Below are 13073 nucleotides of genomic sequence, written 5' to 3'. Positions count from 1 at the left end.
GATTCATCTGCTGCGTCTAAGGGAAAGAAAATTAACAGGTAAGAACATAATTTTTCCTTCCCTAGCAACAGCAGCAGATGAATCCAGAGACCAATGGGATGTAGCAAAACAATCCTCAATCTGGGTGGGAAGCAAACGCCGCCTCCGCAACAACCGAAGCACAAAACGCCCCTACCGCATGCGTCCCCACATCCAAGCATAAATGCGGAGAGAAAGCACTCTCAGAAGACCAAGTAGTCGCGAGACAAATCTCCTCCAAGGAAAAAACCTCTGGGCCGAGCCAAGAAGTAGCCATCGCTCTGGCAGAATGGTCATGAAGTTCTAACGCCAACCGCTTCCCTGCCATCAAGCAAGCATAAAGAATGTCCTCCTGGACCCTTCGAGCGATGGCGGCTGCGGACGCCACCATACGTTTGAGGCGTCCCTTGAAAAATACAAAAAGGAAAAGCGAGCATGACATAAAAGAAAGGATGAAACCCCTCTAGAAAGAAATGGTGGTACCATCCGAACTGATACCCCACATCTCGGACAGCCGAAATAGGAATCCCCGTTGAACAAGGCCTGCAGCATAGAAGATTGCAGAGCTGAAGCCATGGCCACAAGAAACACCCTGTTCAACGGCACAGCCCTTTGGAATCCCAAAAGACAAGGATGAAATGAAGCCTTCGGTAAACTGTGAAGAAGTATGTGAAAATTATACTCCAAACCGGGCTTTCCATGAGGTGCCTGAACATACCGCACTCTGTTTAGGAACTGAACTACATGAAGCTGAAAAGGAAACGAAGAGCAACATACCCAGTCCTTGTAACAAGCCAAAAAAGGCTCTAGAAGCGGAAGGGAATTGAACGCTAAGCCCTCGGCAATACACTTGTGTCAAAAAGGAACTCTGGAGTGGTTCAAACGTTAAGAAGCACCCAAGAAAGGAAACAAAAAAACCTCCAAAAGGAAGCAGAAGCCACAGTAGAAGATGTCCGTAGCACCCGGATAAGCGAAGAAACAACCCGCTTCGCCTAACCACTACAAGTCAGCCAAGACTTCCAAAAAGCTAGGTCGTAATACTACAGTAGTACAAATATCCATGTTGATTGGACCCCAGGTGAGCAAACCAGGAAACATCTATAGCCCGGCTGTCGAAAGACTCACCAAATCCGCATAGTAAGGATGGCGCCGCCCATCCAGAGAATCTACAAATACCGCGCCCGGAAGGCGAGCTCGAGATGGGAAAACCAAGCCATCACCAGCAAGTGGCAAACACTGAAAAAGAGAAGGCAGAGGCGACAAAGGAGCCATGCAGCAACCCCCTCTAACTCCCACTCCCTGGGCCCGCCGAATAAGCAAGGAAGCCTAGAATCGAGAGACGAGGCCATGAAGACTAGGCCCAGGAGATCTCACGTTCATAAAAAGAGCAAGAATGCCTGAGCCACAAATCTCAATATCCAGGATGCAGAAGATAACACTAGTACTAACATGCACACTCTCCAGAGTGCACCCAGCACTCTGTAACATACAAGAAATGGCCATGCTCAGATTTCACGGAGTCTATCTAAACTCTTATCTAGATCCATGAAAGGATCGGACAACAGAAGATGAAGATGAGAGTCCACCCAATGGAAGCCGAACAACTTCACCTGCCAACTGAGTACAACCCCTACTGCCCAAGCTGTAGAGAAATACCCCCATCCAAATACTGACCAAAAGGACCCCCAGCGTCCTACCTGAAGAATGATCTGAAGCTCCAGAAAAGTATCCTGACCCTGCTCAAGAATAGAAGAATGAACAAGTACTGAGCCGCCTCAAAAGACCAGACTCCTGGAGCTGAGGATGGAAGCCACCGAGCCCCCCAACCCGACAGCCCGGGATGGGCGGTGGTCATGAGCTAGTCCAGCAAAGACCAAGGCATGTCTTGAAAAGAGAAATCGCGCCGAGCCACCAAAACAAACAGAGTGATGCAGGAGGAGCATACCAAATAATTGGAGCCCTGAGATACCGGAAACCACCAGAACAAAAGCGACTGCTGTAGCGAAAGAAGGGAAAAGCAAGCCGAAGTTCCCAGTGGAGTCAGCAATCTGGACCCTAGAAACTGTACAGAATCCCTTACTCATCGCCATGGAAAGTGAAGAAGAATGCCAATCTGAAACCGAGACCTCACACCTAAGTTTCCGGAAAGAAACACCTTTGTCTCCTATATGAATAAAAACATCACCCCGATATACATATCAATAGTACCGGAGAAAAGAGCGCTTGCAAATTCGAAGATGCACGTGTAAAGAACTGAGGAAAAGAAACCACCCTTTTCGCGTCAGTCAAATGTCTGGAAGTCATCCGAGACAACAGGCAGTCAAGAAGAAAGTAAATGAATCGCCTGGTAGCGCCAAAACGGTACCATCGCCCACCTCAACTAAGCGTTTGTGAAGCCTCGGGTAGGCGAAATGGCATGTGCCAAAAACGAAAGCGCTGCTCCAAGAGAGGCAGGCAAACCTAGTGCCGATTCAGAGTTCATAGAGAAAAGGTAAAGAAACTCCCAGGTAGTCAGCAGAAATGTGGAACCCTGAGAACTAATTCAGCAGAATGGGATCCAGCCTGCCCAATGCCCCCCTTCTTGGCCACCATGTAGGAAGTGGTTCCCCAAGAACTACAAGAACCGTCCTGAGGACCAGTAAAACTTCAAAGAGAAACACAAAACATAGAGACTCCATGAACGAACAGTAAACCTGAGGAGGAGGCAAAGGTGCAAGCATCCTGAAAAATGTACACAGCCCCCTGACCTTGAAGGATAGGGACTACTCCCCCATGAGAAAGCCAGACGAGGCCTCGGAAGAATTCAAGATCCCCACAGAATGCAGTGCAAAAGGTCAGTAAACGGCAGGATGAGTAATGGAGGAACTTTAAGAAGAAAGAAATTCTCCTAGGAAAAAAAAAATCAAGTTGCGTAATGTAACCCATGAAACAGCCCTACCTCCATGCAACGTGAGTGAAATACATATGGCCTTTAAAGGGAATACGTACTGGATACAATCAAGATGCTGTATTTAGCGCCCTTTTAAAAACAACAGCATCGCAACAGGAATCAGACAAAAGTGTTGTGACCTGCCCATATGACAGCTCCTTGTCCACGAGAAAGCTTAAAGAGCTGACAGTGGAAGAAAGGATCCTCACAAAGTACAGCAGCGGTCATAAAAATGAGCTGGAGGACAAACACAATTTCAGCAAAGAAGACAGGACACTCCTGAAACCCAACTATACTCGCAATGTATCAATGACCAAGACAGAAGACTAAAAAATAATAGGAAACTGCGGCAGCCTGCAGTAACTGAAACTGCCTGCAAGGTGCTCCAAAAACCAACAGCACCCAAAGGGCAACCTTGTTGTGGGGTGTTTTTTTTTCCCCCCCCCACAGGAACCAAGGCGGCTCATGCCCCTAGAACCGCACCATAGGGACAGAAAGCAGTTCCGTAGCACTACCAGACACACTGCACTCCCAAACTTCACCCCTAACAGATAAACTTAACCGCAGAACCAGAATGAATGCTATAATGCAACCACACACACAAAGCACTGCACAGGGAAGCGAAAAGAAAACATTCAATTATGCACATGCTCTCTTTAGGAGATCCAAAGAGAAAGAAAGAAAGAGAAACCCCCACCAAGTGCCGGGTAATCTCAAGCTGCAAACAGCCTCCTGCAGCAATGCACCTTCCGGCCCCCCTGTGCAGTGAAAAGCTGAACTGGGCAGAGGAGCAGAAACTGAAGTCTCCCTCCAATATGCTCCCAGGCCTAAGGTGCATGGTCACCCAGTAACTAGAAGTGCAGCAAATAAACACTCATTAAGACCCCAAGCGCTGCATCACATCCAATGGGGCTGCACCACCTCCACGTGTGAATTCAAACACTAGGGAGGCCTTGTGAACGAAGAGACTACACGCTGCAGCGCAGCTGATAACGGGGAGGTCGCGGCACCCGTTCAAAGCAGTCAGGGAAAATAACAGGCGACCCGTTGTGGCGCCGCCAACAATGGAGGACTCTAAGCGCGCTTCACCCGAGCGCGGGAAAACGGATCCCCTCAACTGTCGGAAAATTAAATATTCAGCGCCCCTCCACCTCCAGAATATAACCGAAACCGTGGCGGAGCTTCCCCAGCAGAAGAAAACACGCTTGCGTCTACCTGCTGCAAGCTGAAAACCTTTTTTTTTTTTTTTTTTACCTTCAGAGCCCATGTGATAGCTGCAACCGCCGCGAAGCCACTGCCCGGGAAACCAATCAACGAGCGCGCCTTCCGCGAGCGGGAACGGCCTAGGTCCCCACTTAGAGGTGTCTCCACCAGCGCCAAGGAAAAAGTGCGTGCCCCCTAGCACGCGGCAAAAGCATAGCCACTACGACCTCCAGCCACACACCCGGAGGGTCCCGAGGTACTGCAAATTCCTGGGCCAAAAATATCATGGAGGCCACCAGCACTCGAACACAACCTCACCACCGCGACAGCTCACAAGCTCCAGCGCGCCAAATAAAAATATCACCGCACAGGACACCAAACGTCCCGAACAAACACACATCCGCGACTGAAACACCCCCAAACTAAAAGAAGCATACTCACATACAGAGGTCAGAGCCCGTAAGTGCTGGTATATGCCGGTAAAAGCCGGTTGCTCAGCACCATGAGGACAGAATAACCCTTCAGAAACTGTGGAGTCCACTTTTTTTTTTTTTTTTTCAGGTAAAGAAGAAAAATAGGGACTCAGTCAAACCCTCTATCATTGGAGGGAGGGTGAGGCAAGGACCTGGGGGGGCCCAGGTGTAACCCCTAAAGCCGGCACCGTTCAGCCGGACACCCCTGTCTCACTGAAGAGGAAACCTCAACAGGAGAAATAAGCACTGATAACTCACTGAAGAGAAAAATCTCAACAGGAGAAATAAGATTTCAGTCACAGCCAGAATCCAGGAGCTAGGTGAATAGTGACTTTCCCCTGCTGGGAGATAGAGCATACTGATGAGACAGGAGGAGTGCCAGCCAATATGACCACCTGTTAATCAGTTTCTCTATCTCCGCCTGCTGGTAGATGTGGGCTATCCCATTGGTCTCTGGATTCATCTGCTGCTGTTGCTAGGGAAAGCCTAGTTACTAGTTTTTGTCTGGATGGTTTTTGAAGACTTCAGTGTTAAAGAAGAACTACTTAGAATGATTTCTTTAAAAGGGAGAACTACCGGTCAGGAAATATTCAGTCTTTGCATTCTTTTGTGACAAAGTATAATCTTCCATTGCATAGTGTTCAGCCATTTCCAGAAGCTGGCTTGTGGAATTTGGTGTACGTGAGAAACAGCATGAGCAATGAACAATGAATCTCAGGATACTTCATTAGGAGGGATAGAGACTGGAATCTTATCTTGGGTTAAAGTGTAATGACTCAAATGTTTCAGACTGCTATTTACTGCAGGAACATAGAATGAGGCATGATAGACACATAGCAAGTAATGTGAAGAGAGTATAAAAAGAGCAAGTGTTCTCGGAATCCATCGGCGTGCCGTAAAGGGATAGTCTCATGATTGACCCAGTCCATCAGCTGCCTGAAAAGAGGATTCCCAGCTGTGAGGGGTGGTGTTGCTGCAATCATGGTGAAGTTGTTCTAAATTATTTGTGCTTTGTATGTTACTACTATGCAATTTATGTAACAAATAAATTAGTATAATAAGCATTACCTTGTGGATGTCTCTTTGTATGCTGTGAAGTGCTGACTACCTAACGAACTTGGCATTACACATAGACTTGTTTCCATCACTACTGAGCAAGAGCAATGACAGGTAAGGTTAAGGGTTTCAAAGCCCTCTATAGACAGCATGATGACTTCCCAGCTTTCATTTCTTACCACTGCATCATTCACCAGCAATTTTTGGCACGCAAGAGACTCAATGCAAAGACTATCATGGACATCACTTTCAAAATTGTAAATTGAGTTTGTGGAATATCACTTCAAAGATGGCTTTTCAATCTTACTCTAGATGAAGGGGCAGTGGAAATCATTTTTCACACAGATGTAAGGTGGCTAAGTAGGCACAAATTTCTGCAAAGATTTCATGATTTGCTGAATAAAATAAGAAGTTATTTGAAGGAGAGGGGAGATGACCAAGCAGAGCTGGAAGATGAGGAGTGGTTACGTAATCTGACATTTCTCGCTGACTTTACAGGCGAAATGAGTGATATGAACCTTGAAGTACAAGGTAAAAACAAATGCATTAGCAAGATTCATTCTACAAAAGCAAATTTGAGCTAATAACTGACCTTGCAAACAACACTTTTGATCATTTTCCTAATACGCAGGACCATCTAGGACAATATCCCAATTTTGTTTTTCAGAACAAGAAGTATGTGACAGAAATATGTTCTGTTACCCAGAAATTAGAAAATAGATTCTGTGTCTTCCAAAAAATTGGAACAGTTGTGGAGTACTTGTCATTCCCATTCAAAGTAGATGTGGACATTAAAGAAACTGCAACTGCTATCAGTAAAAATTACCCATCTCTTGAAAACAAAATATTAACCCTTAAAAATGATATTTTTCTCAAGACCCATGCTGAGCAAGAATCGTTTTGGAAGCTAGTGCCTAGAGACAAATTTCCCAACTTGAGAACATGTAGTGAAAACACTCTAAGTCAGGGGTGCCCAACACGTCGATCGCGATCGACCAGTAGCTCAGGAAGGCAACGCGAGTCGATCACAGAGCCCATCCCGGGCTCCGTGATAGACTCGTGTTGCCATCCTGATCTACCGGGCCGATCAGTCTTCCTCTCCAGTGTTCTCTCTAGGGCCTTTTAGCTGGGCGGAACGCCCAGCTGTCATCTGCCGCCGCTGCTGAACATTAAAAAAAAAAAAAAAAAAACCGGCTTGGAGATTTCAGCCCGTAGCGAACTTATGCTCCGTGGCTCTAACGTATGCGTGCCGGCTTCCCTTCTCTTCCCTCCGAAACCGGAAGTTATGTCCGGGGGAGGGGGGGGAGAAGGGAAGCCGGCAAGCACATGTTGAGAGCCCTGAAGCAAGCGTTCGCTATGGGCTAAGGCGGGAGACAGGTTAGTGAAGCATTTGCTCTTCTTGCTGCCGGGTCCTGCCTACTTTCTGTTTCCGCGAAGGCAGGACCCGGCAGCATTTCCCCCAATAGGTCGATCGCGATCTTGGGCCAATCAGCCTTCCTCTCCCCGACGGCAGAATTGACGTCGGGGAGAGGAATGCTGGTCGGCCAAAGCAGGGAGAGCTTGGGGCGGCGTCGGCTTTCGGGCCTGTTATTGGTGGCGGTTTGGGGCCTGTTATTGGTGGCGGTTTGGGTCCTGGTCCCCGATGGCAGTGGCTTGGGGGAGGGCAGGGAGAAAGAAAGAAAAAGGGCAGGCAGGGAGACAGAAGGAAAGAAGAGAAACAGAAAAAAAAGAAAGGGAGGCAGAGAAAAAGAAAGGGCAGAGAGAGAGGAAGGAAAAGTTGGGGGAGGGAACGAGGTCTGGAGGAGAGGAAGCATACAGGCTAAAAGAAGGGAAGAAAGATTGGATGCACAGTCAGAAGAAGAAAGTGCAACCAGAGACTCATGAAATCACCAGACAAGGTAGGAAAAATGATTTTATTTTAAATTTAGTGATCAAAATGTGTCTGAATTTATATCTGCTGTCTATATTTTGCACTATGGCCCCCTTTTACTAAACCGCAATAGAGTTTTTTAGCGCAGGGAGCCTATGAGCGTCGAGAGCAGCGCTGGGCATTCAGCGCAGCTCCCTGCGCTCTAAAAACTGCTATCGTGGTTTAGTAAAAAGGGAGGGGGGTATATTTGTCTATTTTTGTATGGTTGTTACTGAGGTGATAGTGCATAGAGTCATCTGCTTTGACCTCTTTGAAAAACCCTGGAATAGGAATGATAATTAACATTTTCTATGCGTACAGTGTGCGTTGTGTTTTTTTTAAATTTTATTGTTGGTAGATCATTTTGACTTGGTCATTTTAAAAGTAGCTCGCAAGCCCAAAAAGTGTGGGCACCCCTGCTCTAAGTCTTTTCCTTAAGTTTTTTTTAATGTAATCAAGCTCCTTATTATTTCTTTGTCCACACCCCACAGTTTGTGGTCTGAGAAGGGCAAAATAATTGTTTTACTTTTATAATATGATTTCTTGTAATATTGTTGGTCTCTGAGTTTCTTTAACAAGAATGTGTCTTGTGAATTTTTTGAAATGCAATAAAAATAATTAAAAAAAAAAAAAACAGCTATTTTGTAGAAATGAACAGATGTAAATAGGATGCCTAACCCTTAGGGTTCTTTTTACTAAGCTGCGTTAGTGGTTTTAGCACTAGACGCTAACACCTCCATTCAGCTGGCGTTAGTTTTTCTACATAGCGCGGGGGTTAGCATGCGCTAAAAATGCTACCGCAGCTTAGTAAAAGGAGCCCTTAGTTTCATCAAGATAATAAAATATCAGGATGGGCCAGGACCCAGTGACGGAGTGGATTACCCCAGGCACCTTTCCGTCTGCACCCCCCTCCCCATGCCACACTTGCACCCTCCCTTCCCCTCTACCCATACTTTTTAAAATCTTCACCAGCTCAAGCAAGTTCTCCAGCCTGCTGATCGCACCAGCCTGGCTCCCCTGTGAAATCACTTCTGTATCGCGGGGCCGGGAAGTGACATCAAAGGGAAAGCTAGCACCGGTGCGAGCAGCAAGCTGGAGAAGCTGCTCGCCTTACCGAAGATTTAAAGAGGTACCGGGAGAGCGAGAGCGTGACTGTGGCATGGAAGGAGTGGGGGGGTAGAGAGGAGGACATGAGGGATGCCACTGCCTCAGGCACCCTCGCTATGCCACTGCCCAGGGATGTCACTGCCCCGGGCACCCTCACTATGCCACTGCCAGGACCTGCCCATCAAGACAGCGACAGCCATTGTACCATAAAGGGCACAATGGTGTCACAGGACAAGGCGTATTTCCAAAATCTCTGCCTCAGCACATTGCTTTCATGACATTTCGACATGACATCAGTTTCTTGCAAAGGTGATATTTTTGCAAGTCTAGGCTTGCATGCAATAAATAACACAGCACAACTTAACATCCATTTTGAGGGGTCATTTATAAAAGTACATGGCAAAGCAAGATGTATCATAAGCTAAAAGCATGGTAAGAACAAGCTTAGCTGCATTTTAAACTGTCACATCTGCAGCTCATTTGCATATTACACATGAGGGCGCCACAGATGGCTCTGTATAACATACCCCCTGTTTTACTAAGGTGCGCTAAGCGTTTTAGCGCGCGCTAACGTGTCCATAGACTAACATGCACGCATTAGCGTTTAGTGCGTGGTTAGCATAGCACACCTTAGTAAAAGCAGCCCATAGTGAATCTGTGCATGCAAATTATGCACATCTTTGGGACCTTAGAAACACAGAAACATGATGACAGTCTGCCCATCTGTAGTATCCACTATCTTCTCCTCTTCCTAAGAGATCACACATGCCTGCCCCAGGCTTTTTTGAATTCAGACACAGCCTTTGTCTCCACTACCTCTACCAGGAGACTCGATATGGAATGACCCCCTACTATGAGTCTTCAGAGCTCAGCCATGAATTTGGTTCCCTATGCACCTCCAGCCCTCTTCTCCTAGTGAAATACTTGTACATAAACAGGAACTGTAGAGACCATTTACTATTTAGTCAAATCTAGAGACTCACTTGCAGGTTTTTCTTTTCTTGGTGATACACATCTACAAGTTTCCTGCAGACTTCACACCACTTCTGCTTATCAACACTACAAGAAAGGGGGTAAAATACATATTAAAATAAAATAAAAAAAAGTTTTAAATTTTTCATTACGCTTTAATCCACACATAAATGTAGAGATAATCCAATATCACAATACATCAATTTGTGTACTGTCTGCCTGAAAAAGGATTGCCAAAATTTTTTGTTATGAACTCCCAATCCTATGCCCACCTCAAAAAAACCCACTCTCCCCTTCCAATAAACCTTGTATTATGAATATAGAACTGAGCAATGTCAGACATCTTCAAGACTGTAGCAACTACTGACTCATGTAACTAGCATATGGTTGAAAGTTCTGTTTCTTTTACCTCCATCGATTATTGCCAAAAAATAAACAAATAAGGAAGAGCATAGCTTTCCCCCTCACCCCCTATTGTGCTATCCTTCTCTTATAAATGATTGTAGTTCTTCCTCTCTTCTCTTTTGTTTCAGTTTAAGAACATAAGAATTGCCGCTGCTGGGTCAGACCAATGGTCCATCCTGCCCAGCTGTCCGCTCACCCGGTGGCCCTTAGGTCAAAGACCAGTGCTCTAAATGAGTCCAGCCTCGCCTGCGTATGTTCCAGTTTAGCAGGAACCTGTCCAACTTTCCTGCTGTTTGTCCTGTATTTGTCTTAAGTATTAATCATACTTTCCCAATTTTTATACTTTTTAATGTAATGTTCACCGCTTGGCAATTTTAAAGCAGTATATCAAATTTTAATTAAACTTGCAAACTTGGCTAGTCTTTCCATCACATATATTCCTGTCTCTTTGTTTAATTGCTCCAGGTGGATAGGGGGCATCTTGCTTTCAATCACCAGGCTATTGCCTAATATGCTATTAATATTTAATACAGGATGAGCTTGTATGTTTGGTTGACTGTCCTAAGTCCTACTCAACCCAGTATTTGAAAATAATAATAATAATAACTTTATTTTTGTATACCGCAATTCCATAAAACAGTTCAGAGCGGTTTACAGGAGAAGAGACTGTACATATGCAGCGAAGATACAGAGAGTTAGTTATCAAGTGTATAATATAACCAGTAGCAATTACAAAATAAACCAAAAACAGTTACAAGGGAGTGCAGAAAGGGGATAGGAAAAACCTGGGGAGATGAGGTATATAGGTGAGAAAGGAGAGGAAAGGGAAGGAAGGGAGGCGGGGTCGAGATTAGTAGTTTGGGAGGGAGGGAGGGAGTTAGAGAAATTTATCAAAGAAGTATGATTTGAGAGATTTCCTGAAGGATAGGTAGGATGGGGCAAGAGAGATGAGGGTGGTCAAGCAGTCATTCCATTTGCCAGCTTGGAAAGAGAGGGTTTTGTCAAGGAATCTTTTGTAGATACATCCCTTTGGAGAGGGGTAGGCAAACAGGTGGGCATTGCGTGTACGGTGGCGTGACAGGTATATTGGGGATGAGCCAGTTAAGGTTTTGAAGCAGAGGCAGGCGAATTTGAAGATGACCCTTGCTTCAATTGATAGCCAATGAAGTTTTCTGTAGAAAGGGCTAACATACCACCATACCATTTGAACATGTGCACAAAGATAACACAGTGCAGAGCTTTCCAAACTGTGTGTCGTGGCCCCAAGTAGGATTCCAAAACCTGTGTTCAGGATCATGACCTAAGTGGGCTGTAAACAAATGTCATCAGCTTGTGTGTTTTCTGTGGCCACAATAATGGGGACAAGTAACGTGAAAACAAGGGAAGTTAGGCAGTGTATGCTGGAGATTGGAGAAATGTTTGGTCCACTGAAGACTGCATTAAGTAAACCAAGATAAGTATTTATCTTAACACTTGCTGATTATGCTAATTATGGACAACCCCAAAGTAATTTTGATAGTTAAACAATGATTTTTAATGCCAATCTAGACAGACAAAAATTTGGATTGATAATTAAACTGAAGAAGCAATAATGCAGAGATAAATTTGGCTTCATATACGATGAGCCTTAAAAACCTTTTCCAAATAGTTTGGCATTCAAGAGTCATTGGTTTTTGGGGGGTTTTTTTTTGGGGGGGGGATATGTCCTCATTTTTATGGCTAGATCCTCTGTCTTCTGAGAGCTTTACGGTAATTAGCCTATTTATTGAAGAATGGCATCTGGGTCTGATCAAATTCAGGGTGTCATCTTGGATGGCAACAAATCATTTAGCTTTGTATATTGCCAAATTAGTTTGTTTTGTCAGTCTCCATCATTTCATATTCCAACATGCTTGCCATGATACTCCAACTTTACTTTCACAATAGATTACTAGCTTAGCTATTATTGCACACTTGGCTCTTACTAGGCATCCTCAGATAAGATCTGATATAAAGCCTTTTTCTACCACTTATGGCTGCTTAGCAGGTTGAAATTGATGCTGAGGGCTGTCGATTTCCAAGCTGTTATTCAAACTGTTGAATTGTCAAAATGTGACTAATGCAGTATTTTATATCTAGGGATGTCACCAAATCAGTGTTGAGCAAATAATTTTTTTTTATACATGTGTAAGAATAGGGTTGGGAGGGAGGGATTTATTTTTATTTGTAAAATTACTAAGAATAGATACTCAAATGATATTGTACACGTTTAACTGTTAATATTTGTTGCACTTGTTAGATGAAAAAATGAATAAAGAATATATATATTTATTTTTTTAATGTTATACGCATTGAAGCATTTGACATTGCGTACATAACAAAATTTAATAAAACTTGAAACTTGTCGAGATCAGTACTGGAACTTTTTCTATAGCTGGTCTTTATAAATGGAACGGATTGCCAGTTGATTTAAGATTGATCACTACCACTGAGTCATTTAAGAAGTTCTTGAAGGCATATTTATTCACCCAGGCTTTTGTGGAAGTTTTTGGATTAAGGTTTACTATATTTAAAATACCCCCCTTTCATGAAGGCTTTTTATAGTGGTGTACATATTAACAAAAGAATAGAAAGGAACAGTTAAAACAACGAGGTAATCAGTCAAAACAACACAGATAAGAGACGCAATCCAGAACACAGAATTGTATCCATTATCCCCTCAGTTCATGCAATCAAACCACAACATTCAAAGGCAGGTTAACCGGAATTGTGTAATCATGCAGTGATGTCAGTTCCACTTAAAGGAAGGCCTTCTGATGTAAATAGCTCTTTACTACTGAATGAAATTTGGGATAGGATAGTTCTAAATGGATGAAGCCTAGAAGAGCATTCCAGAGGGACGGTGTAGTGCACATGTGCTATTCCTAGTCATCTCAGATCTTGCATTTCATACTGAAGGGATTATGCAAACAACATTAACTGAGAAAACGTAATGGTCTTGGGATGCATATGGTACAAAAGA

At 44.3% G+C, this 13073-nt stretch overlaps 1 protein-coding gene across 3 annotated transcripts in view; it reads right to left on the bottom strand.

Annotated features, from left to right (window-relative positions):
- TTC37 (tetratricopeptide repeat domain 37) overlaps nucleotides 1–13073 on the bottom strand; it is a 238848-nt gene that overhangs the window by 202640 nt on the left and 23135 nt on the right. For all 3 annotated transcript variants that reach the window (XM_033917115.1, XM_033917275.1, XM_033917201.1), the window contains exon 5: nucleotides 9679–9754. In XM_033917115.1, the coding sequence (XP_033773006.1) occupies nucleotides 9679–9754 (76 nt within the window). The remainder of the gene's footprint in view (nucleotides 1–9678; nucleotides 9755–13073) is intronic.

The sequence above is a fragment of the Geotrypetes seraphini genome, chromosome 1 (assembly GCF_902459505.1).
Source record: "Geotrypetes seraphini chromosome 1, aGeoSer1.1, whole genome shotgun sequence".
NCBI lineage: Eukaryota > Metazoa > Chordata > Amphibia > Gymnophiona > Dermophiidae > Geotrypetes > Geotrypetes seraphini.
Note: the sequence above shows the minus strand (reverse complement) of the source record. Positions and strands in the feature narration are given on the sequence as shown.